This window comes from Anomaloglossus baeobatrachus, chromosome 2 (assembly GCF_048569485.1).
Source record: "Anomaloglossus baeobatrachus isolate aAnoBae1 chromosome 2, aAnoBae1.hap1, whole genome shotgun sequence".
Taxonomy (NCBI): domain Eukaryota; kingdom Metazoa; phylum Chordata; class Amphibia; order Anura; family Aromobatidae; genus Anomaloglossus; species Anomaloglossus baeobatrachus.
The window spans coordinates 233,378,786-233,403,613 of NC_134354.1; the positions used below are offsets into that span (position 1 = coordinate 233,378,786).

General features: G+C 49.8%; 1 protein-coding gene across 1 annotated transcript in view; it reads right to left on the minus strand.

Moving 5' to 3' along the window:
* The window catches only part of CTSE (cathepsin E), a 59,377-nt gene extending 56,236 nt beyond the window's left edge, over window positions 1-3,141 (minus strand). Inside the window, exon 1 of the mRNA XM_075335704.1 lies at window positions 3,072-3,141. Coding sequence (XP_075191819.1) covers window positions 3,072-3,127 — 56 coding nt within the window. The 5' untranslated portion in view covers window positions 3,128-3,141. The remainder of the gene's footprint in view (window positions 1-3,071) is intronic.
* Window positions 3,142-24,828: the final 21,687 nt, after the last annotated feature.

Sequence of the window (24,828 nt, forward strand, 5' to 3'; positions counted from 1 at the left end):
ATTTGGGAGCGCAGGGTGCAGTGATCCAGGGTACTCACTGTGGTAGTCATGGTGCTGGATGAGGATTAGAAAGTAGACACTCACACTGAAGGTAAACCAAAGTCTCTGTGCATCACGGTCACTACAGAGAGCCTGTCCAGATGTCCACTCCCACCGGTGTCACTTGGTAATCCGGAGCCTACCACCATGTACAATTTTAGTCGTCTGTTGTGGCCTCTTGGCGTGAAGCTGTTAGGGCCCCGCTCACTATATGTAATGTAGCTGTGCTCTTGATGGCTGGCACTTAGGATTTCAATGGGTTGCTTTACTTGGAAAACCCTATCCCCCACATTGTGATGATGCCTTCAATTTCTGACCTCTTAGGGAAGTTCATAAAGATACTCTCCCTCCCAGGTTAATTATCAGGACGTTGAATCGGTTCCTGACTGGGTTTCTGATGCCGACAGTCCTCCTAGACTATGTCTGTCACACCCTTTTCCAATGTCACTGCCACCGGTCCCCGACTCCTCTGGTCCCATACCACTGTTTGCGACCCAACCTCGGTCTAGCTCACCGTGATCTACCACTCCAGCTTGTCACTCCTTGAGAGCTCTCACTACTCTGATCACTTCCTCCCTCCCACCAGTCTGCCTGACCCCTAGGTGGGTGGCCCTATTCCAGCTAGATCAACCCACTGGTGTGTCTGACAGGTCATGATGTGAGGTGTGGTTGGGATTTGTGGTGCTGATGGTAGTGACACCAGTTTCTTAGGAACCTGGAACCATGGAGGGTAGGCCCTGCACCCTGGGTGAAAGGACACAGTTCCCTGTGGCACCCTGATATACTCAGGGGTGCCACACCTGTACAGTCAGACACAGTTATTACACAGTACATAGCAGGGGCACATTTATAAGATTATCACAGCATAGGAACATTTTTTTAAAAATACATCCAGTTGTATAAATTATTATTATTCTAAGATCTATTGATTCAAATCAACTTTAAAAATGAACGTTGTTCGTGGGAAAAGTCCAGTAAGCGAAAAAAACAAGTCTGATGAGCTTCTATACTGCAAATGAAATGAGTCTAATGACAGGGCCATTCTTCTGGAATGTTTTACAAGAAAGCTCAATTCCCAGCTCTTAATCCTTAAAGTCACTCAACATATTAGTAGATCATAGTAATGGAAACGTCAACCATCAACTCTTAGGCGGGCTTTGCACACTACGACATCGCAGGTGCGATGTCGGTGGGGTCAAATTGAAAGTGACGCACATCCGGCATCGCATGCGACATCGTAGTGTGTAAAGCCTAGATGATACGATTAACGAGCGCAAAAGCGTCGTAATCGTATCATCAGTGCAGCGTCGGCGTAATCCATAATTACGCTGACGCGACGGTCCGATGTTGTTCCTCGCTCCTGCGGCAGCACACATCGCTATGTATGAAGCCGCAGGAGCGAGGAACATCTCCTACCGGAGTCACCGCGTCTTCCGTAGAATATGCGGAAGGAAGGAGGTGGACGGGATGTTTACATCCCGCTCATCTCCGCCCTTCCGCTACGATTGGTTGCCTGCCGTGTGATGTCGCAGTGACGCCGCACGACCCGCCCCCTTAACAAGGAGGCAGGTCGCCGGCCAGAGCGACGGTCGCAGGGCAGGTGAGTGCATGTGAAGCTGGCGTAACGATAATTTTCGCTACGCCAGCTATCACAATATATCGTACCTGCGACGGGGGCGGGGTCTATCGCATGCGACATCGCAGCATCGGCTTGCGATGTCGCAACGTGCAAAGCCCGCCTTAACCTAAAAAATTGCAACCACCCAAGTTGGTGGAATGTCAATAGTTGCACAATTGGCATGAAAAAAAAATCCACTGTGGATTCAGTTGCATATGTGTAGCCCGAGTTTGTTGCAATTTTGCTGCAGATTTCACCCTATGCATTAAAAGAAGCCATAGAAAGAATTGACTTAACAGTGGATTTGAAATATGCATCACAGGGCGACAACAAACTGGAAAGTCAGATAGTCCAGCATTCAACTATATTATAATTCATTTTAAAATTCACATAGAGGAAGGACTGATGCGTCCAAAACATGTTGGGTGGACTGAACGCCAGGGCTCAACGGAGATTTTAATAAGGTTTAAATAAAAATGGACGTTTTTATGAAGAGCTCCCTGGATACTGGACTATTTGTTTTACTCCCTTTGCTAATATTTTGTTACGCTGTGGATTTTTGGCTCACAAATCTGCAATTTATATGCTGTATGGTGGCGTTACACACAAAACATTTTACCATGTTGCAGAAATTTTCATGACTGTTCTATTTATCTGAAGGGAACTTGCAAAATACATGTTTGCCACAAAAAGGACCCAATTTAGATAAATGGAACTGACTTTCTACCACAGACATTTTTCTAGCAAATACTGCAGCATCAATTCACCCTCACTACCTCGTCACTAGTCTGACTTTTGTGACTTATATTTTATGTATCATTGAAGTCTATATGTGGATATCCCCTTCTAATGAGTGTCAATATACAGTATAATATCTGTCTATATATTATTATACAGATACACAGACAGATAGACACAGACAAATACAGATAGACAGAGAGAGACAGAGATAGAGAGACAGACAGACACAGACAGAAAGACACAGAGAGATACACAGACAGACACAGAGAGACACAGACAAACAGACAAAGATAAACACAGACAGATACAAACACAGACAGACAGACACAGAGAGCTAGACACAGACAGACAGACACAGAGAGACACAGACAAAAAAATAGACAGGCACAGACAGATAGACACAGATAAACACAGACAGATACAGACAGCCAGACACTGACAAATACAGCCAGACACAGACAGATAAACACAGACATACAAAGACAGATAGACAGATAGACACAAACACAGGTAGATAAAGATAGACACAGGCAGACAGACAGACACAGAGAAACAGTCAGACACAGATAGACACAGACAGGACAGACAGACACAGATAGACAGATGCACATAACACTTTGGAAACTTTCTTGTTTCTACCACAATATATCAGACTTGCAGAGAGACCACTCACCGTACAATCCCTTGGACAATAGCTGCGCACAGTAGGATTATAAGCAATGCCTTCATCTTCTGTATATTCAGCGACACTGAACCCCCGAGCAAAGCTAGTGCAAATGGCAATTTATATCTTTCTCTAGAACCAAGCCCATATACTACAGATAGTGTTGTTTGCTGTGTAAAGTAAACATATGACTGATTTCCGAAGTTTTCACAGAGTTAACAAGGTTAAAGCTTGTGCCAGGATCTACCACCCTACTTCTCATGACAGGGCATTTCTTTGTGAACTCCAATTGTGGACATGGTGGGCTGAGTAGGTTGGGTTACCAATGTGCCCCAGAATGGGGATCAGGTGAGTACAAACATAGGTATTACATTTAGCATACATTGATAACTTTTAGGCCCCCTTTACATGTCAGTGGTTCCACTACGTATGATGTCTGTTTTCATATGTGCCTGAATTACCGACATATGCAGACCCATTAAAATCAATGGGTCTGCACACACATCAGTGTTTTCACAAGGACTGTGTGGCCATATGGAGCACATGCGTGTCCACGTGTTCTGCACAGAGACAAGTCCGTATTTCTTGAGCAGCATTGATGTCACACGGACCACACACTGATGTGATCCATGTGACATCAATGTAACACGTACCAGACAAAACATGTGTCTTTGAAAGAAAATGATTTTCTATACTCACCTGTCTGCAGCATTGTGGTCTTCGACGCTGCTGCCACATGCTTTTGGGTCCGCTCATTATGCTCATGAATATTCACTGCACCACGGACCTGGCAGCAGCGCTGGAGACAGCAGCGTTGGGGACAGGTGAGTCAAAAGTTACTGGTCTCCATGGGCTATCACGAACAGCACATGGTGAAAACTTTTGTGCCAAAATTACGCACACGGATGGACCATACGCACTACCAACATGGTCGTGCAAAACACTAACGTTTTTCATGGACGTGTGAAGCGGGCCTTAGATTGCTGGGAGTCGCTGTACTTGGCTATCTCCAGGAGCCCCATAAGGAATTAATAGAATGACAGTGTCCATGCTCAACTTAAAGGACTAAAGTCCCTCGTTCTAGCAATCAGTAAGGCATCAAGGGTCTCAGATGTTAGACAGATATTGATCTAGAAATAATCACCTATCCTGTCAAGAGGTGATAGCTTGTTTTTATAATAACATCCCTTTAAACTAAAAGTTCTTTGTACGTAGTCAAAAAGCTAATTTAGTTACTCAAATGAAGCAGTTTGTACTAATTTAGTTAGTTAGGCCCCCTCAGATACCACATGTACTCATTATAACCTAAGGGGATCTTCACTTGTCCATGTTTCCACACGGACCATGTGTTCATGTGAATCACACAGAGACATGTCCATTTTTTTCCAGCAGAACAGATGACAAGGTTAATACAAGTTTATGGATCTTACCGATCCATAAACTTGTATTAACCTTGTCATCTGTTCTGGTTTGTGATTTAATTCCTTTATCCATTCTCAGAAAAACACGTATGAGACACTGATGGCACACGGATGACACACAGATGGCACACGGATGACACAGAGGACACGTGGATGACACACTGATGTCACACAGATGACACACTGATGGCACACAGACGATACACTGATGGCACTCAGATGACACACTGATGCCACACGGACGACACACTGATGGCACACAAATAACACACTGATGGCACAAGGATGGCACACTGATGGCACATAGATGGCATGGATGACACACTGATAGCACAAGGATGACACAATGGTTGCACACGGATGACACTGATGGCACACGGATGACACACTGATGGCACATAGATGGCACATGGATGACCCACTGATGAGACATGGATGACACACTGATGGCACACAAATGACACACTGATGGCACATAGATGGCACAGATGATGGCACACAGATAACATGCTGATAGCACACTGATTACACACGGCTGACACACTGATGGCACACAAATGACACACTGATGGCACATGGATGACACAATAATTGCACACGGATGACACACTGATGGCACACAGATAACACACTAATGGCACACTGATGGCACAAGGATGACACAATAATTGCACGCGGATGACACACTGATGGCACACGGATAACACACTCATGGCACATGAATGACACACTTATGGCACAAGGATGACATAATGATTGCACATGGGTTACACACTGATGACACAAGGAAGACACACTGATGGCACATAGATGGCACATGGATGACCCACTGAGGAGACATGGATGACCCACTGATGGCACACAAATGACACATTGATGGCACACAAATCACACACTGATGGCACATAGATGGCACGGATGATGGCACACTGATGGCACACAAATGACACACTGATTATACACGGATGACACACTGATGGTGTGACGCCCTGGCAAAATCAGGTAGTCACACAGTTTTAGGCCCCCGCACAACACCTCTCCCACACAGGGTTAAAGCAGCTAACCTGAAATCCTAGTCACCCCTCTCAGGGAAGGACAGACACACCAGTGGGTGGGACCAGGCGGATGGAGAACGCCCACCTAGGGGTCTGGAGAACCCGGGGCGGGAAAACAGTCTGTTGAAGTTGAAGGAGAGTTAAGTTAAGTTTGGAGTAGAGTGAAGTCAAGTTTGGAGCTCAGGCAGTCAAGGCCTGAAGTTCAAGCTGACAGGTGTCGGGGTTGGAGCCCTGACGTGCTGGCTAGGTGGCAGACAGTGACCAGTGGCAGGAGGAGATGGGAAGACGGCTGCCGGAGATCCGAGGTGGACCGGGGCAGGGTTGTAGCCCACCGGTACCGACACCGGAGAACCAACCCGGAAACCGTGCACAAAAGGGGGTACTTGGACCCTGAAGCCAGGACCGGCACCAACGGCATAGCTAATTAACCAATTGAGGGCAGGATTATAGATCCTGTCCCAACCTAAGTCCCGAAAAGTAGACAACCACCCACAGAGAGGGATAGGGCATCCGCCAGGGCCCGGTAGATCCCACGGCTCAGCGTCAGACGGGCACGGCTCCCAACCGAAGGACCGGGAGTGGATTCCCGTGTTACACACCGGGAAGTCCATCACAGAAAATACAGAGTGCAGAGGAAAGAGTCACTGATCACCAGTCTGGGTGTGGGACCAGATATACCCATCTGCGGAGGCCGGCCACCATCACCTTGGCTTACCAAAAGAACTGTGTGTTTATTGACTCCACACATCAGTGCAACCTCATCCAGCACCATGACAACTGAACTGTAAGTGTGCTGATCCCTGCAACCCTACACAACAATGGGCCCCAGGGCATCCATCCCTACCCACGGAGGGGTTAACATCCAGCTGCCATCACATCTTCCCGGGGCGTCCTATAATGGCAGCGGTGGTGCTGCAACTCACCACACACCATGGGTGGCGTCACAGACAGTTTTACAGCAAATCCCGTACAATTACGTCCCTTTTTATTCTAAGTGTCCGCGCGACCCCCGGGTCCGGTGGAGTCCCTCGAGCCATACCGCTGATCCGGATCCGAGCAGCACTGGCTGCTGGTACGGGGGTGGCACAATGGCACACAAATGACACACTGATGGCACAAGGATGACACCATGATTGCACACGGATGACACACTGATGGCACACTGATAACACACTCATTGCACATGAATGACACATTTATAGCACAAGGATGACACAATGATTGCACATGGGTTACACACTGATGGCAAATGGATGACACACGGATGATACATAGATGGCACATGGATGACACACTGATGGCACACGGATGACACACTGATGGCACCCGGATGACACACATATGGCACTTGGATGACACACTGATGGCATGCGGATGACACACTGATGGAAAAAACTGATGACACAGGTAATGGTTTTTCAAGTGCGTGTGTAGCACCTAGGGATATGGGATACCTGGTTCCGGGCACTGTCTCTACGGGGAATGTCACGATTGTGGCAGTTACCCGGTTCCGTGCCCTGGTCCCTTTTTGTAGTGGGGAATATTTACAGGGAGTTGTGAATAAAGTTATTCGTGACGCCACTTGCGGTGATGCGGCTAAGTGAAGGGAGCCACCGCTGCAGGTTTTGCTGGGGCTGATGGAATGTGCAGCTCTGATGACTTGGGCCCTCCACAAGTAGGGTATTGCCCCAGCAGGTGTAAGGTGCGGTGGACGTCAGAAGAAGGAGTCCAGACAGGTATTCAGTGCAACTGGTTTACTCACTTTTCGGGTGTTAACTGGTTGCCCGAGGCCAGCTGGTTTTGCCTCCAGGTCCCCTTCGTCCCAGTGCCAGTCTGGTTCTCTGGTGGCTTCTTCCCCTGCACCTGTGTTTGGTAAGTTGGTCCCTGTGGTATGGATCACTGCATGTCTCCGGTTTGTGGTTTGTCCACCTCTGTCTGCCTGACGGTAGCGTGAACCCTGTGGGGTTGGAGTCTCTGTTCCTGTCCCCGGTTCTCCCTTTGCTACTGAGTCTTCTGATTCTTTAGGGTCAGCAAGGTTCTTGATGGTCCCCTTTGCTATGCAGGTGTTAACAGGTCGGCTTGAAGCTCTTTCCTGTCCTAGGATCCTGTACCACGTCAGTGCGTAGTTCCGGGAGTACGCCACCGTACTCCACCGGCAACCACCTCTCCTGGGTACCAGGTCACCGTTAACCCGAGTCAGGGTGTCACTTCCCTACCACCTGCACACTTCCATAGTCACACACATTCTGACTACTCTCCACAGTCTGCCCCTCCCACCTGGTCAATTAGTAGACTGGAATGGCTCCACCTCTAGGCGGCCATCCATGGTCCCACCCTAGCTAAGTACCATTGTATGGGTGATTGTTGGGGAAAACTGGGATTACCTAGGTTTTTGTTGGCACCGGCACTGGGGTTCTGGGTACCTAAGGGGGTAGGCCCTGCATCCTGGTGGGGATGCAGAACCTTGTAGCACCCTGAGGTGTTCAGGGGTGCTACACGTGTTTTATATGCACGTGTCAAGGGGGCCTTAATGTTTTCTCTTGCTGTTGGATAAATAGCCTCTTAGCGTGCAGCTGACAACCGTTCCCACACACTCCCAAATTCAGGCATAGTTTCACTGCTACCAAAAAGGTCAGATTTTATAACATTAAAAAATTAAGTGCTGTTTATTTTTTCTTGGAGATAGAGTTTTATTGATCCATGCATACATCACTTTTAAAAAGAGATCCATATGTCCGATTCGTGTGACTTAGAACATGTGACTCATCCATTTTGCAGATCCGACTCAGCCTTGAAAGTCTGTGGGGATCCATATAAGTTCTCTTTCACATGTCTGTGGAAAACACACGTGTTTTTCACGGACATGTTGAAGGTCTTATGGCCCTCTGTGTGCAGTGATTTTGGCACACGTGTGTTCTCCATGTGCTGTCTGTGATAGCACACTGAGATCAGGAACTTTTTACTCACCTGTTCCCAGCACTACTGTCCGTAGTACTGCTGTCTCCAGCGCTGCTGCTTCTGGGACAGTAATGCAATGAATATGCATGAGCATAATGAGCAGGCCCTGAAGCAAGTGAAAGCAGGGCCAAAGACAGCAGCGATGGAGACAGGTGAGTATAGAAAATAATTTTATTTAAAAAACACGTGTTTCCTCCGGTATGTGTCACATGGATCACTTCACTTTGTGGTCCGTGTGACATCAGTGTTGCCGGAGAAATACGGACTTGTCTCCGTGCGGAACACATGGACAAGCGTGTACTCCATACGGACACACGGTCCTTGTGAAAACACTGATGTGTGCACAGACCCATTGATTTTAATGGGTCTGCATATGTGGGAGTGTCCGGTAAATATGAAAGCAAACATAATGCATACCGGATTCACTGACGTGTGAAGGGGGCCTAACATGGATGAAACATACTTTGTTCTGAAGTCCTATCTGGGGTTCATCATTTTTTCACAGATTTATTGTTAAGGTTTAATGGATAAAAAAAACTCAGACATTCTACCTGCTTCAATAAAAAATATGGACGAGAAAGAATATTAGGTGGCAATTAGGATGGCAATGGCCAAAATAAATTGGTTGATTTCCCTATCTATGTGCACATATTGAGCATTTACAGCAAAGTTTTCTGCATCAAAAAAGTGCTATTTTGCCACATTTTTCTGTGCATTTTTTCACAATCATTTAAATGGGTGAAAAACGCTGCAAATAAGATAAGAGGCGTCTCTCAGTACAGCGGTGGACATTCTCCACCATACGCCTCAGACTACAGGCAGTCCTTTTCCGGCAGTGAAGGTCTGTACTTAGACCGAAACGTCTTCACTTATACACTGCATTCTGCTATTTTTTAAATAAAATCCAAATTGGTATCTACTAGTGATGAGCGAGTATGCTTGTTACTACTCGGTACTCGCACGAGTATCACTGTACTCGGGCTACTCGGCGGGTACCGAGTAATTTTGCAATACTCGTGCTGTACTCGTGGTCTTCATCCCTGCATGTTGGCGCTCTTTTGAGAGCCAGCCCTCATGCAGGGATTGGCTGGCAGACCACTGCAATGCCACAGCCCTGTTAGTTGTGGAATTGCAGTGATTGGCCGGCCTGTACAGCGTGACCCAGCCTTTATACCGGCGGGCGCGCTGTGCTCTGTACACAGCCATCTCATATTCCCTGCTTTCCACGCCCACAGGCGCCTATGATTGGTTGCAGTGAGACACGCCCCCACGCTGAGTGACAGGTGTCTCACTGCACCCAATCACAGCAGCCGGTGGGCGGGTCTATACTGTGCAGTAAAATAAATAAATAATTAAAAAAACCGGCGTGCGGTCCCCCCAATTTTAATACCAGCCAGATAAAGCCATACAGCTGAAGGCTGGTATTCTCAGGATGGGGAGCCCCACGTTATGGGGAGCCCCCCACCCTAACAATATCAGTCAGCAGCTGCCCAGAATTGCCGCATACATTATATGTGACAGTTCTGGGACTGTACCCGGCTCTTCCCGATTTACCCTAGTGCGTTGGCAAATCGGGGTAATAAGGAGTTAATGGCAGCCCATAGCTGCCACTAAATCCTAGATTAATCATGTCAGGCGTCTCCCCGAGATTCCTTCCATGATTAATCTGTAAATTACAGTTAAAAAACACACACACCCGAAAAATCCTTTATTAGAAATAAAAAACACTAACAAAGTCCCTCATTACCAATTTATTAACCCTGACAAACCCTCCATGTCCGGCGTACTCCACAGTCCTCCAGCGTCGCATCCAGCTCTGCTACATTCAGGTGACAGAAGCTGCAGAATACACCGCCGCTCCGGTCAGCTTCACACAGCAACTGAGGTGAGTAGCGCGATCAGCTGCTGTCAGTCAGGTAACTCCCGGCCACCGCTGGATCCAGCGTTGCCGCGATTAACCTCAGTGACAGCAGCTGATCGCTATACTCACCTCAGTTGGTGCATGGAGCTGACCGGAGTGGCGGTGAGTAGCGCGATCAGCTGAGCTGTCACTGAGGTTACCCGCGGCCACCGCTGCATCCACCGCTGGATCCAGGTAACCTCAGTGACAGCTCAGCTGATCGCTATACTCACCTCAGTTGCTGTGTGAAGCTGACCGGAGCGGCGATGTATTCTGCTGCTCCTGTCACCTGCATGCAGCAGAGCTGGACGCGACGCTGGAGGTCCGTGGATTACGCCGGACATGGAGGGTTTGTCGGGGTTAATAAATTGGTAATGAGGGACTTTGTTAGTGTTTTTTATTTCTAATAAAGGATTTTTCGGGTGTGTGTGTTTTTTAACTGTAATTTACAGATTAATCATGGAAGGAATCTCGGGGAGACGCCTGACATGATTAATCTAGGATTTAGTGGCAGCTATGGGCTGCCATTAACTCCTTATTACCCCGATTTGCCAACGCACTAGGGTAAATCGGGAAGAGCCGGGTACAGTCCCAGAACTGTCGCATATAATGTATGCGGCAATTCTGGGCGGCTGCTGACTGATATTGTTAGGGTGGGGGGCTCCCCATAACGTGGAGCTCCCCATCCTGAGAATACCAGCCTTCAGCCGTATGGCTTTATCTGGCTGGTATTAAAATTGGGGGGACCACACGCCGTTTTTTTTAATTATTTATTTCACTGCACAGTATACACACACACCGGCTGCTGTGATTGGGTGCAGTGAGACAGCTGTCACTCAGTGTGGGGGCGTGTCTCACTGCAACCAATCATAGGCGCCGAAAAGCAGGAAAGCAGAGAATACGAGATTGATTAATGAGCGGCCGGCTTTTTCAAAAGAGGAAAAGCCGCCGGAGTTTAGTGAACAGTAGTGCAGCGCCGCGCCGGTGATCGGGGAACGGTAAGTAAGAGAGAGGGGGGAGACTGACCGACAGACTGTGAGAGGGGGACAGACAAGACAGAGAGAGACAGACAGAGCGAGACCGACCGACGGGAGATAGAATGAAAAAAAAAATGACCGACATCGTTAGTAAAAAGCACAAAACGTGCGTTTTGGACATCGGAGTGCCACACAAGGTTTTCACGTAAAATCTTTCATGTATTAATCTCAAAAAGTAACATACACCAGCTCTATCTCACTATTGGGTATTTGCCCTTAACATTTCCGCCATGAAAATTCATTTTGGTGTCATTTTGGAGGTTTTCTGGTGAGTCCGTAAAAATGGCGTAAAACTCGGACAAAGTTGTTCACAGCTGTGACTTTTGAGTGATAAATGCTTCAAGGGGTCTTCCCCATGCTGTTGCCATGTCATTTGAGCACTCTTCTGAGACTTTTGTGACATTTTTAGGGTTTCTACATGCTGCCGGGGGTCACTTCACAAAAATACTCGGGTCTCCCATAGGATAACATTGGGCTCGGTGCTCGGGCCGAGTACACGAGTATCTTGGGATGCTCGGCCCGAGCCTCGAGCACCCGAGCTTTTTAGTACTCGCTCATCACTAGTATCTACCTTGAAGTGCCTGGTTCATTGCCATCTGTTGGAAGGAGTTTCTGGCTTACATGACCATCTCTTTGAGAATGCACAGAAAATGAATGAGAAAAAAATGGGACTGCTATTGTGACGCCCTGGCCTATCAGGTCATCACAGGGTATTGTGCAATCTGCCCTTCTGTACAGTATCCACCCTCCTTAGTTACGGATCCTGGTCCTTTGGTGTTGCTAACAGCTTAGCCAATCAAAATCCTAGGAACACTTCCCACTTTAACCTACCAGCCACACCATTGGGGGGCCTGAAGGAAATAGGGCCACCCATATGGGGGGTTGGTGAGGGGAAAGTAAGGAAAGTGACAGTTGAGTTGAGAGAGTGGAGTTGAGCAGTGGAGAGTGAGAGGAGAGGAGGTGAAGTGACTCTCTGAGAGGGAGAGGTCACGGAGGAGAGCTCCTGTGTACTAGGTGGCAGACGTTGGTCTGGGCCTGGTAGGAGCTGGATCCCCGGTCACAGGGGACAGTGTCAAAGGGCACGGACTGCCGAGGAGGGCGATCGGCGGCCTTGAGCTATCACCGGGCAGGAGCCAGGGCACGATGGGGTACGTGGACCCCAGGCCGGAAAAAAGCTTCACACGTTCCGGTAATTTACCCGACGGGGGTGAAGACTTCAAGTGTCATCCCCAACCCGCTCCAAAATCGGGAAACTAGCGCACCGATGGGATAGGACTTTCCCACTACAGTCCAAAGAAATCCTACGCGTGAACCCTGATAGCAAGCTCACTCTGTTAGCCATACAGGTGAGCGGGACCCAGAGAGTTTCATACCAACGGGTCCAACAGAGACAAAGGTGCCAAGGACAGGGCCACAAGCTAACAGCAACATCAAGGGCACGGATCCAGGCGTGCTCCCTATCGGCTACAGTGGTGCTCAGAATTGTGGTTTACAAGCTGTTGGTGTAGTTATTCCGGGCCTGAGTGAGTACATTGAAAACCCCTGTTCTAATCCCCAACGTCACCCAAATACCATCCTATCTTCAACGGGCCCCGGGACACAATTCTCCTACCCACAGAAGGGTTAAACATCAGGCTGTCACACCATCATCACTGGGCTCCCCAACAGCAGCGGTGGTCTCTCACATTACCACGCACCGTGGGTGGCATCACGAACTTTCCAAAAAAAAACCTGTACATATCCCCCCTTTTTTTAATCAAGTGGCCGTGCAACCCCAGGGTCCGGAAACCCCTCGAGCCACCGTGGATCCGGATCTGAGCAGCGGCCCGGCTACTGGCACGGGGGCGGTACACCGTGTGCCTAGGTGGGGCCCACTCCGTGAGCGGCTACCTAGTGACCTTGTCCAGGTTGTATTCTATGATAACTAGAGAGCAGTAAGGCAGGCTACGGTTTATGTCAGAGGTCCACCTGTTCACCAATTCATGCAGATGACTTGGTCCCGGGCCGTATAAGTACGGCGATCCTGTGTCACGGGTGTGTAATGGCTGTTGCCCGGTTCCATGACCCTGGAGGTCGATTGAAAAGGGGTTATATACAGGGGAGATTAGATAGTTTATGTTGTGACACCTAGGTAGATTGAGCCACCGCTGCCACAGTCTATTGCCAGCTGGTGGTGATGGCAGCCTGGATGTTGGGCCCTCCGCAAATAGGGCCAAGCCCCAGGGGGTGAATGATGGAGTTCGGAGTGGAAAGAAGGGAGATTCTTGTGAATACATTTTCCAGTTTGGGGCTCCCTCTTGTGGTCAGTGCTGGTGGTGCACTTGATTTGTGGAATGAAAGCCACACACCTGTGGAGGACTGGCAATCAGGCATTTCTGATTGGACTATTTTACTGAGCAGTTTCCTCCTGTTACATGCTGGTGCTCAATGGATATCCTGTGTGTTAAGGATATTCTGAAATCAGCCCTGCTCACTACCAGAACTCCTCTCAGATAAGTGGTCTTGTGCTTCTGCTTATTGTTTCCACTTTCTTGTAGTTTTTTCTGCTTTGATACTATGCTTGATTCCTATTTTGTCTGTGTGGAGTTCTTGGTGGAATTGGATCATTCCCTGCTGGGAGTGTCTGTATGCTTAGCTCCATGATTCTGCTATGTCTTTTGTCATGCTTGGTATTAATTCAGTCCCTCATCTATATTAGTTATTTTGGATCCCAGTAACATCTGAGTGCTGATCTAGTGGGGGAGAGGCCGTGTGGCCTCAGCGTTTTTACATATCAGTCATGCTGGTATTTATTAGGGATTTTATGGCTGCAGATAGTGCTCCTTCCTATTCTTTCCTATAAAGATAGTTTAGGCCTCACCTTTGCTGAATCTGTTTTTTTCTAGCTTTGTATTATGTTTTCCTATATCACTGTAGTCTTTACATGTGGGTGGGCTATCTATATCTTTGGGGATTGCTCTGAGGCAGATTAGCTTTCTTATATCTATCTATAAGAATATTTAGTTCTCCGTCTGTGTCGAGACGACTAGGTCATCGTAAGCTCGTCCCACGGCCACTTCTAGTTGTGTGTCAGGATTTGGTCTGCAACAGGCTGTTAAGGTTCCAACCACTCTGTTACCTTTTGGGTTTCCGCATTTTTTGATCCTCCTCGGTCCCTGATTCATAACAGGAGACCACACGATGGGAATGCAGTGCAACTGGTGTTTACTCACAGCGGTGGTAATGCTGGCTCACTGAGGATGGCTGGTTTCGACCCCTGGTCCCTTTTGTCCCAGTGCCGGATTTGGTGACCTGGTGGCTTCTTATCCCTGCACCTCACACTGGTTGGAGGTACCCCGTGGCTTGGAGCATCTGGGGGTCCCCTCCTGTTTGACGTTCAGTCTCTGGTCCATACGGCGGGCAGTGTGAACCCTGTAGGGTCGTGTTCTGTTCCAGTGCCTGGCTCTCTCGTTACTGCTGGTGCCCCCGGATTCTTGGGTCAGTAAGGTTCTGGATGGTCTCCTCACTGTGCAGGTATTTGTCAGGTAGCCTGAAGCGGTTGCCTGACCTAGGACTCTGTGACCCATCGGTGCTATGGTTCCAGTGGTACCTCGTCGTACACTCTCTGGCAACCACTCTCCTTCACCAGCTAGGTCACTGCTACATGACCCCTTCTGAAGACACGTCCGTCTCTTACAACTATCACTACAGACTGAACCACTGTCTCTCTCTCCTCCCCCCTGGTTGTTATCTAGTCGACTGGATCGGCTCCACCCCTGGGTAGCCATCCATTTTGTCCCAACTAGTCAATCACCCATGATTGGGAGAGGGAAATTGGGGATGTTTATGTGTTTTGATGTTACCGGCACTGGTCTTCCAGATCCCTGGGGAAAGGCCTTGCATCTTTGACAGGATGCAGTACCTTGTAGTGCCCTTACGGGTTCAGGGGTGCTACACAGACTCTAAAAACAGACCCTTATCAGAGGTGATAATCTTGCAAAATTAAGCTCATACTCAACGCTTACATCAGCACTGTCTGTTCCAGCAATGTCGGCACCAGATCTCCCAGTGACATTTTTACGTAACATGAGCAATACAGCCAATCAATGGTCATTGATCAACTGCTGCCCATCAATATTCCATCAGAGCGGAAACGGATGAAATAATAGGAGCTCGAGCCGCCAGTGGCAGCTTATTGGCTGTAGCGCTCATGTTACAATAATGTCACGTGTGCCAGGAGACCTGATGTTGACATAGTTTTCAAAATACAGCTACATTTTTAGCAATCTTCCTCGAACTTCGTGCACATAGCCCAAAGAACAACACTGTTATAAATTCTCAGTGTAACCTCAACCACGTTTTACCACATTAATCACCTACCATATCTGTAATTTAGATGATTAATCTATTAATACCAGGGGACTTTTTGCTGGTGGGCTTGCATAATTTCATCTAAAAGTGTGTTAAGAACCTTTAGTTTATAGTTTGTCTATAAAACTGTATTGCAATTCATCCATTAAATGTCTATTGTGGGAAAATGCCCTTAAGACATGTTGAAATGATTTAAACACTAATGAATTGGAGAGTTGCACCACGCCTGCTGACCTGCAGACACTTGTTGAAGAGATGTTATCAGCATCATTCACTTGCAGATAAGGAAGCACCAAGTTAGGGTACCTTCACACTTAGCGATGCAGCAGCGATCCGACCAGCGATCTGACCTGGTCAGGATCGCTGCTGCATCGCTACATGGTCGCTGGTGAGCTGTCAAACAGGCAGATCTCACCAGCGACCAGTGAACAGCCCCCAGCCAGCAGCGACGTGCAAGCGACGCTGCGCTTGCACGGAGCCGCCGTCTGGAAGCTGCGGAGACTGGTAACTAAGGTAAACATCGGGTATGGTTACCCGATGTTTACATTAGTTACCAGTGTGAGCAGGGAGCAGGGAGCCGCGCACACTGAGCGCTGGCTCCTTGCTCTCCTAGCTACAGTACACATCGGGTTAATTAACCCGATGTGTAATGCAGCTACATGTGCAGAGAGCAGGGAGTCGCGCACACTGCTTAGCGCTGGCTCCTTGCTCTCCTAGCTGCTGTACACATCGGGTTAATTAACCCGATGTGTACAACAGCTACATGTGCAGAGAGCCGGAGCCGGCAGCACAGGCAGCGTGAGAGCTGCAGAGGCTGGTAACTAAGGTAAATATCGGGTAACCACCTTGGTTACCCGATGTTTATCTTGGATACAGCTTACCTCAGCTGTCAGACGCCGGCTCCTGCTCCCTGCTCGCTTCATTTGTCGCTCTCTTGCTGTCACACACAGCGATCTGTGTGTCACAGCAGGAGAGCGGCTTTGAAGAAAACGAACCAGGGCTGTGTGTAACGAGCAGCGATCTCGCAGCAGGGGCCAGATCGCTGCTCAGTGTCACACACAGCGAGATCGCTAATGAGGTCACTGCTGCGTCACAAAAACCGTGACTCAGCAGCGATCTCGGCAGCGAGCTCGCTGTGTGTGAAGCACCCCTAAATGTCTAAACAGTTTGGAGCTGGGGTAAGATGCTCCAAATCAATGAAAAGATGCATGCCAATTAATACATTTGCTTTGTTTGTTATATAGTCCAATTAACTGGTGTAATTGAGTGGTGATGGTGAACAGAAGATGGACTCAGCCAACACCTCACAGTATTTGCAAATAAAAATTGCCATCTGCTGGTTGGATAAATCGGGGGGAAGGGTTTGGAGGGGACGCTGGGTCAAGTGACAGCTGTGACGCAGGTACAAAATATAAAAGAAAAACACGGAAAATTCGTCCATATTACTAGCGTATATAAGGAAAGTCACCCTATTATTACAAAATACCTAAAAAAGGACTTTCAACCAAATTCATTATGCAAATAATGTCTACAATAGACACAATATGATTAGAAAAAAATAAAAAAATATTTTATTACATATTACAAGGTACATACAAAGGAAAACATAGAGTACGACATGTGGATAAAAACACCATGAAAATAGGAAAGGCAGCGTGATCAATAGGATCCAGAATGTGCAATCAAAAAATATATAATAAGCCTAGTACCTAGCCAGATCTCAAAAGCCTAATAACACCTCCATAATAGAGATATTACACATTAGGGTTCTAATATCACAAGATATAAATAAATGGATAAAATACACCTTTACTAAATGCAATCCATTAGCCCCTTCACAATGTGCACACCATCAGACAACGGTATGGAATTAGGCTATAGTAACTGGCCCTAGACTGATGAAATATGGTTAAAGTAACCCACCAGGGTACCGCAATAAGGACCCCTCAGACCAACACCGCCCTGCACTTCAACGCGTTTCGCTATCGCTTCGTCGGGAGGTGCAGGGCGGTGTTGGTCTGTGGGGTCCTTATTGCGGTACCCTGGTGAGTTACTTTAACCTCATTTCATCAGTCTAAGGCCAGTTACTATAGCCTAGTTCCATACCTTTGTCTGATGGTATGCACATTGCGAAGAGGTTATTGGATTGCATTTAGTAATGGTGTATATTACCCTTTTATTTATATTTTGTCATATTGGAACCCTAATGTGTAATATCTCTATTATGGAGGTCTTATTAGGCTTTTGAGATCTGGCTAGGTACTAGGCTTATTATACGTATATTGTCTGATTGCACATTCTGAACCCTATAGATAACACTGCCTTGCCTATTTTCATGGTGTTTTTATCCACATGTTGTGCTCTATGTTTTCCTTTGTATGTCCCTTGTAATATGTAATTAAATATTTTTTGCTATTTTTTTAATCATAATGTGTCTGTGACGCCCCTGAACTAGTCAGTGTATCACAGAGTACTGCACCCCCTTTCCTTCTGGTGCAGGACTCAAACCCCCATGGTTCTGGGATCCCAACCGTTTGTTGCTCCATCAGCATTCCAATTCTAGTCACACCTCACACCACACTCTGTCAGGCGTACCAGTGAGTGATCTAGCTGGAACAGGGCCACTTGCCTAGGGGTCAGACAGACTGGTGGGAGGGAGGAAGTCAGTGAGAGGAAGTGGAGAGCAGAGCTTAGAGCAGTTGAGTAGTAGCTCCCAAAGAGTGAGGAGCTGGGAGTTGGAGCTCCCTGTGGGACTTCTGGCTAGGTCGCAGACGGTGGTCTGGGACCGAAGGAGTCGGAGACCCGGTCGCAGGGTATTGGAAAACGGTGCCCGGCTTAGTTTTGGAGAATGGTCGACACCAGAGTACCTAGTAACCGAACTGGTACCGAGCACGGTGGGGTACTGGACTCTAGATCAGGGAGTAGCTTCACGCAACCTGATAATTAACCTGTGGAGGATAGTCTCTTTATAAACTTTCCCCGAGAGCTCAGAGATCAAAGGCATCAACACAAAGAGGGGAATAGGGTTTTCCAGCTTATGCGGCCCACTAAAATCTCAAGTGTCAGCCATCGAGAGCACAGCTCCCCTACTTAACAGTAGGGAGCGGGACCCCGACAGCTTCAAGCAGAGGGGTCACTTAGAACATCTAAAATACAGTGCATGGAGGCAAGGTACAGACCATCAGCAATACTAATGGGAGCGGACTCCCAGACAAGCTCCCCTGAAGAGGCAGCAGCACCCAGAGACTTGGTTTACTTCTGTGTCAGAGCCTGCTTTGTGGTCGCATCGTTACCAACACTGCCTGAGTGAGTACACTGTCCTCCCCTGCTTCCAATCTGCACCACGCTCCCCTACACCCCCATCATCCAGAGTCCTGGGGCCTCCCCTACCCGTGGAGGGAACATTATCTGGCTGCCCCACTCCATCTCCCCCGGGTACTCTCATCGGCAGCGGCGATACTCCCCTTACCGCGAACCATGGGTGGCGTCACGAACTCTCACTCCCCTTTAAATTTGAAGTGGCCATCAGCCCCCGGGTCCAGAGACCCTCGAGTCACAGTACCCCCGGATCAGATCCTTTCGACCACTGCAGGGGTGGCACATGTCTATTGTAGACATTATTTGCATAATGAATTTGGTTGAAAGTCTTTTCTTAGGTATTTTACAAAATATAAAAGGTTGGGACAACAAGAGAGATAGATTAGTTGGCACCAAGACTTGAAGGAGAGCGGACGTATGCATAATGTACCTGGAAGTAATCGGACCCCAAGGAACCCTACCATCAAATACCGATTTCAGAAGGAACCCATAGACAAAACACCGAATACTAATTTCCGGACCTACCCAAAGACCAAACACCGAAGACCAATCATCAACTCCAGAATGGTATCTTAGTGAGCCGGGCCGTTGCTTCCTGCCTAGTCGTACGGTACTAAACGAGAGAAGTTGCTTACCGAGATTGAACTTGTAGGGTAGTGGGTTGTATCAGTCCCGTTAGGCCTGTGTGCTGATATATTGAAGTATATTCATATATAGGGGTAATTTGACAAGAGTACCAGTGACACTGACACTACCCTGACAGCAAGACCAAGGTTACTGTTAGGGCCAGGTGGACGGGCAGACCCAGGAGGTGGATCCACTGGGCCGAACTCCTTGATGAAGGTAAGGGGTCCGGTAGCCGGAGCACTACAGGTAGCAGGACAGTCCGTGTACAAGAGGAGAATGCAGAAGTCCCTGGGACCACGGAGTCACTGATGGTAGTCCGGGTGACGGAGCTCAGGTTCGGAGGCCAAGATGTTGTCAGGCGGAGTCCGGAACCGATGGAGCGAGCAGACGGGTCACCGCAGGGATCAGAGATGGAACGGACTGTCAGGATGGCAGATGGACAGCGTTCGGGGTTCGGGATCTGGCAGAACCGGGTGGCGAAGCAGGATCGGCTCTAGAAGAGAGAGGTGAGTATCTCACAGAAACACAAGGAGACCTGACTCCTAGCTTGGGAAACACGAAGAAAAGGCCCCGCCCACTTGGACATTAAACCCCTTTATACCCTGTACCTGCGTGTTCAATTTCCTGTTAGTGGACGCTGGCCCTTTAAGAGAGGGTCAGTGACAGCGCGCGCGCCCTAATGCGCATGCACGCGGCCCGGGTGCCAGAAGCCAGAGGAGGGAGCGGTGAGGAGGAAGCAGGAGAGCCGGGCTGGGGCTGGTTTGCCATCGGACGCCGGGAGCGGGGACCGGGCTGCCTGGGGACCGCAGGCAATGGGGCAGGAAGGCTGTGGAGCAGGGGACCAGGAAGCCTGGCACGGGAGCGGCGGAGCGCGGCAGGGGAGCCGGTGAGTGTGACAGGGGACCCGGGGAGTGTGACAGGGGACCCGGGGACCGTGACAGGGGACCCGGGGAGCGTGACAGTACCCCCCCCCACGCCCCCCTCCCCGCAACCGGGACAGGAAGGCACGGATCAAAGGAGTACCCACATTCTCCCGGGGTTCCCAGGACCTATCCTCAGGACCATAGCCTGCCCAGTCGACCAGGAAGAACTGTCGGCCCCGTACAGTTTTCATGGCCACGATATCCCTTACCGCATAGATGTCGTCATCGGCAATAGGTGGAGGAGCCGAACTGGCAGCAGCGGAGAAGGGACCAAGGACAACCGGCTTGAGCAGGGAGACGTGGAAGGAGTTGGGTATCCTCATCGTGGCCGGGAGCTGCAGCTTGTAGGACACCTCATTGATCTTGCCGAGGACTTTAAACGGCCCGATGTAGCGAGGTCCCAGCTTGTAGGATGGTAGCTTCAATCGGACGTACTTGGAAGCAAGCCAGACGAGATCTCCTGGAGAGAAACACGGAGGGTCCAGACGCCTCTTGTCTGCGTGTCTCTTCATCCGCAGGGAAGCACGTCCAAGGGATGCCTTGACAGAGTCCCAAATCGTTGAAAAGTCACGGGCTACAGCATCAGCAGCAGGGACATCCGAGGAAGAGGATACAGGTAATGGGACGGAAGGCTGAAGTCCGTAAACGACATGGAAGGGAGAGCTGGAGGAGGACTCACTGACGTGGTGGTTATGGGAGAATTCAGCCCAAGGAAGAAGCGTGGACCAGTCGTCATGATGGGCGTTGACGTAGTGACGTAAGAAGGAGGTCAAGATCTGATTGACCCGTTCCACTTGGCCGTTCGACTGAGGATGGTAGGCTGAAGAAAAGTCCAGAGTCACTCCCAGATGTTTGCAGAGAGCCCTCCAGAAGCGGGAGGTAAACTGAGTTCCTCTGTCGGACACAATGTGTGATGGAAAGCCATGCAAGCGGAAGATGTGTTGTACATAGGCGTCAGCGAGTTCCTGGGCAGAGGGCAGTCCAGCCATAGGGACGAAATGAGCCATTTTAGAGAATCGATCCACCACGACCCATATGACTGTGTGTCCGGAGGACAGTGGCAAGTCCGTAATAAAGTCCATCGCAATGTGTTGCCACGGAATTGAGGGTATAGGCAGAGGCAGAAGGCGGCCATATGGCAGGTGTTTGGGTGTTTTGTTCCTGGCACAAGAGGAGCAGGCTGAGACAAAAGAAGCGACATCCGTCCGAAGGGAAGGCCACCAGTAATGACGTACAATCGTACTCCATGTTCTCTTCTGACCAGCATGACCGGCTATTTTTGAGGCATGGCCCCAGTGTAACACTTTTGTCCTGTCAGTCTCAGAGACATAGGTCTTCCCGGGCGGTATCTGGGCCAGGGTGACAGGAGCCACCGGAATGATCTTACTAGGGCAGATGATGGGCTGGGATGTCTCCTCCTCCTGCTCCATGGGCATGAAAGACCTGGACAAGGCATCTGCGCGTACATTCTTGTCCGCGGGTCGGAAATGGAGCTGGAAATCAAATCTGGCAAAGAACAAGGACCACCTGGCTTGCCGTGGGTTCAGTCGCTGAGCAGACCGCAGGTATTCCAGGTTCTTGTGGTCCGTGTATATAATAACGGGGTACACTGCTCCTTCCAGAAGGTAGCGCCATTCTTCCAGAGCCAGTTTGACTGCCAATAGTTCTCGATCACCGATGGTGTAGTTGCGTTCAGGCGCTGAGAAGCTCTTGGAGAAGAAACCGCAAGTCACCATCTTCCCGGAGGAGGACTTCTGCATGAGCACTGCTCCAGCTCCCGAGGAGGAGGCATCCACCTCCAAGGTGAACTGTCGGTTTAACTCCGGACGGTGGAGCACAGGAGAGGAGGCAAATGCCCGCTTCAGAGAGCCAAACGCGGCGTCGGCCGCAGGTGACCAGTCCTTTGGATTAGCCCCCTTCTTGGTCAAGGCGGAGAGAGGAGCAGTCAGAGCAGAGAAGTGAGGGATGAATTGGCGGTAATAGTTGGCGAATCCCAGAAAGCGTTGGATTGCCTTCAGTCCAGAAGGAGGGGGCCAGTTGAGAATGGAAGAGACCTTCTTCGGATCCATCTGCAGTCCGGTATCGGAGATGACGTAACCCAGGAAGGGAAGTGAAGACTGCTCGAAGACACACGTCTCGTACTTGGTGTACAGACGATTCTCCCTCAGTCGTCGTAGTACCAGCTGCACGTTCTCTCTGTGGGTCTGGAGGTCCGGAGAAAAGACCAGGATGTCATCGAGATACACCACCACACAGATGTAAAGAAGGTCCCGGAACACGTCGTTCACCAATTCCTGAAAGACTGCTGGTGTGTTACACAGGCCGAAGGGCATCACACAGTATTCATAGTGCCCATCGCGAGTATTGAACGCGGTCTTCCATTCATCCCCAGAGCGGATGCGGACCAGGTTGTAGGCACCCCGAAGATCCAACTTGGTGAACACACGAGCTCCTCTAAGCCGATCAAACAATTCGGGGATGAGCGGCAGAGGGTACTTGTTTTTCACGGTGATTTGGTTTAATCCCCGGTAGTCTATGCATGGACGTAGATCACCTTCTTTCTTCTTCACGAAGAAGAAGCCTGCTCCAGCAGGAGAGGAGGATCTCCGAATGAATCCCCTTGCCAGGCTCTCTGTGATGTAAGTAGACATGGCCCTTGTTTCGGCTGGAGACAGCGGATATATCCGTCCTCGAGGTGGTGTGGTTCCCGGAAGCAGGTCGATGGCACAATCGTAAGGACGATGTGGCGGAAGTACCTCTGATTCCTTTTTGTCGAAGACATCCGCGAAGGACCAATAAGCCGAGGGCAGTCCCGGTAAGGACTCTGGACCCGGAGGTCGTCGGATGGCTTGTATGGTCTTCAGACACTTCTCGTGGCAAGAGGAGCCTCATCGGGTGATCTCACCAGTACCCCAGCTGACTGATGGTTCGTGTGTCCGTAACCAGGGAAGTCCCAGCAGGATTTGATGGGACATGTGTGGAAGGACGTAGAGAGCGATGTTCTCGGTGTGCAGGGCACCGATACGCAGTTCGAGCGGCCTGGTGATCCACGAGATGGTGTCAGAGAGGGGTCTGCCATCCACAGAGGCAATCACGAGGGGTTTATCGAGTGGAGTAACAGGCACCTGGTATTTGTCCACCGTGGCCTGCTGGATGAAATTGCCTGCTGCCCCAGAATCGAGGTACGCCTCAGCCGTGAACCGCGTCTCTCCCGTTGTCACTTGCACAGTCCAGGTAACCGGGTCTGAGAGAGTCCCAGCACCTAGGGTGGCCTCTCCTACCAACCCTAGGCTTTGGAGTTTCCCGGCCTTTCTGGACAGGAGCGTAGCAGGTGTGTGCCTTCTCCGCAGTAGAAGCAGAGGCCCTTGGCGAGCCGCTCTGCTCGGCGTTGTTCAGACTGCCGCACACGGTCGATCTGCATGGGCTCGTGGACGGAGACACCAGATGCCGCTGACTGAAGGACGGCGGGCTTCTGTGGAGGAGAGGAGTGTCGTACCGGACGTCTCTCATGGGACACCTCTTTTGATCGCTCCTGAAAGCGAATGTCCACTCGGGTCGCAAGAGTAATCAGGGCATCCAGGGTGGACGGTACGTCACGACCAGCCAGCTCATCTTTAATTCGACCCGAGAGCCCTTCCCAGAAGGCGGCGGTTAGAGCCTCGTTGTTCCACTCGAGTTCCGATGCCAAAGTGCGAAAACGTATGGCGTATTGACCCACCGTCAGAGTCCCCTGACGTAGCCGGAGGAGAGATGAGGCAGACGCGGAGGCGCGTCCAGGCTCGTCAAAGGTGCCACGAAATGCCTGCAGGAACTCCTGGATGTTCTTGGTCACAGGATCCTCCTTTTCCCACAAGGGGTTCATCCACGCCAGTGCCTCACCCTCTAGATGGGACATGATGAACGCGACCTTGGCTTGGTCGGAGGCAAACAAATGCGGCAGCTGCGTGAAATGGAGGGAGCATTGGTTTATGAATCCCCTGCAGGTCTTGGGATCTCCGGCGTACCGGGGTGGTGAGGCCAAACGAAGTCTGGAAGCATCCGAAGAGGCTGCCACGGGGGCTGGAGCCGTGGATTGTCTAGTGGAAGCCCGAGATGCTGAAGATGTAACCGACGCTTGTAGCGTGTTCAGGCGGGCGTCCACAGAAGACATGAATTGCAGCATGCGGGTCTGAGTCTC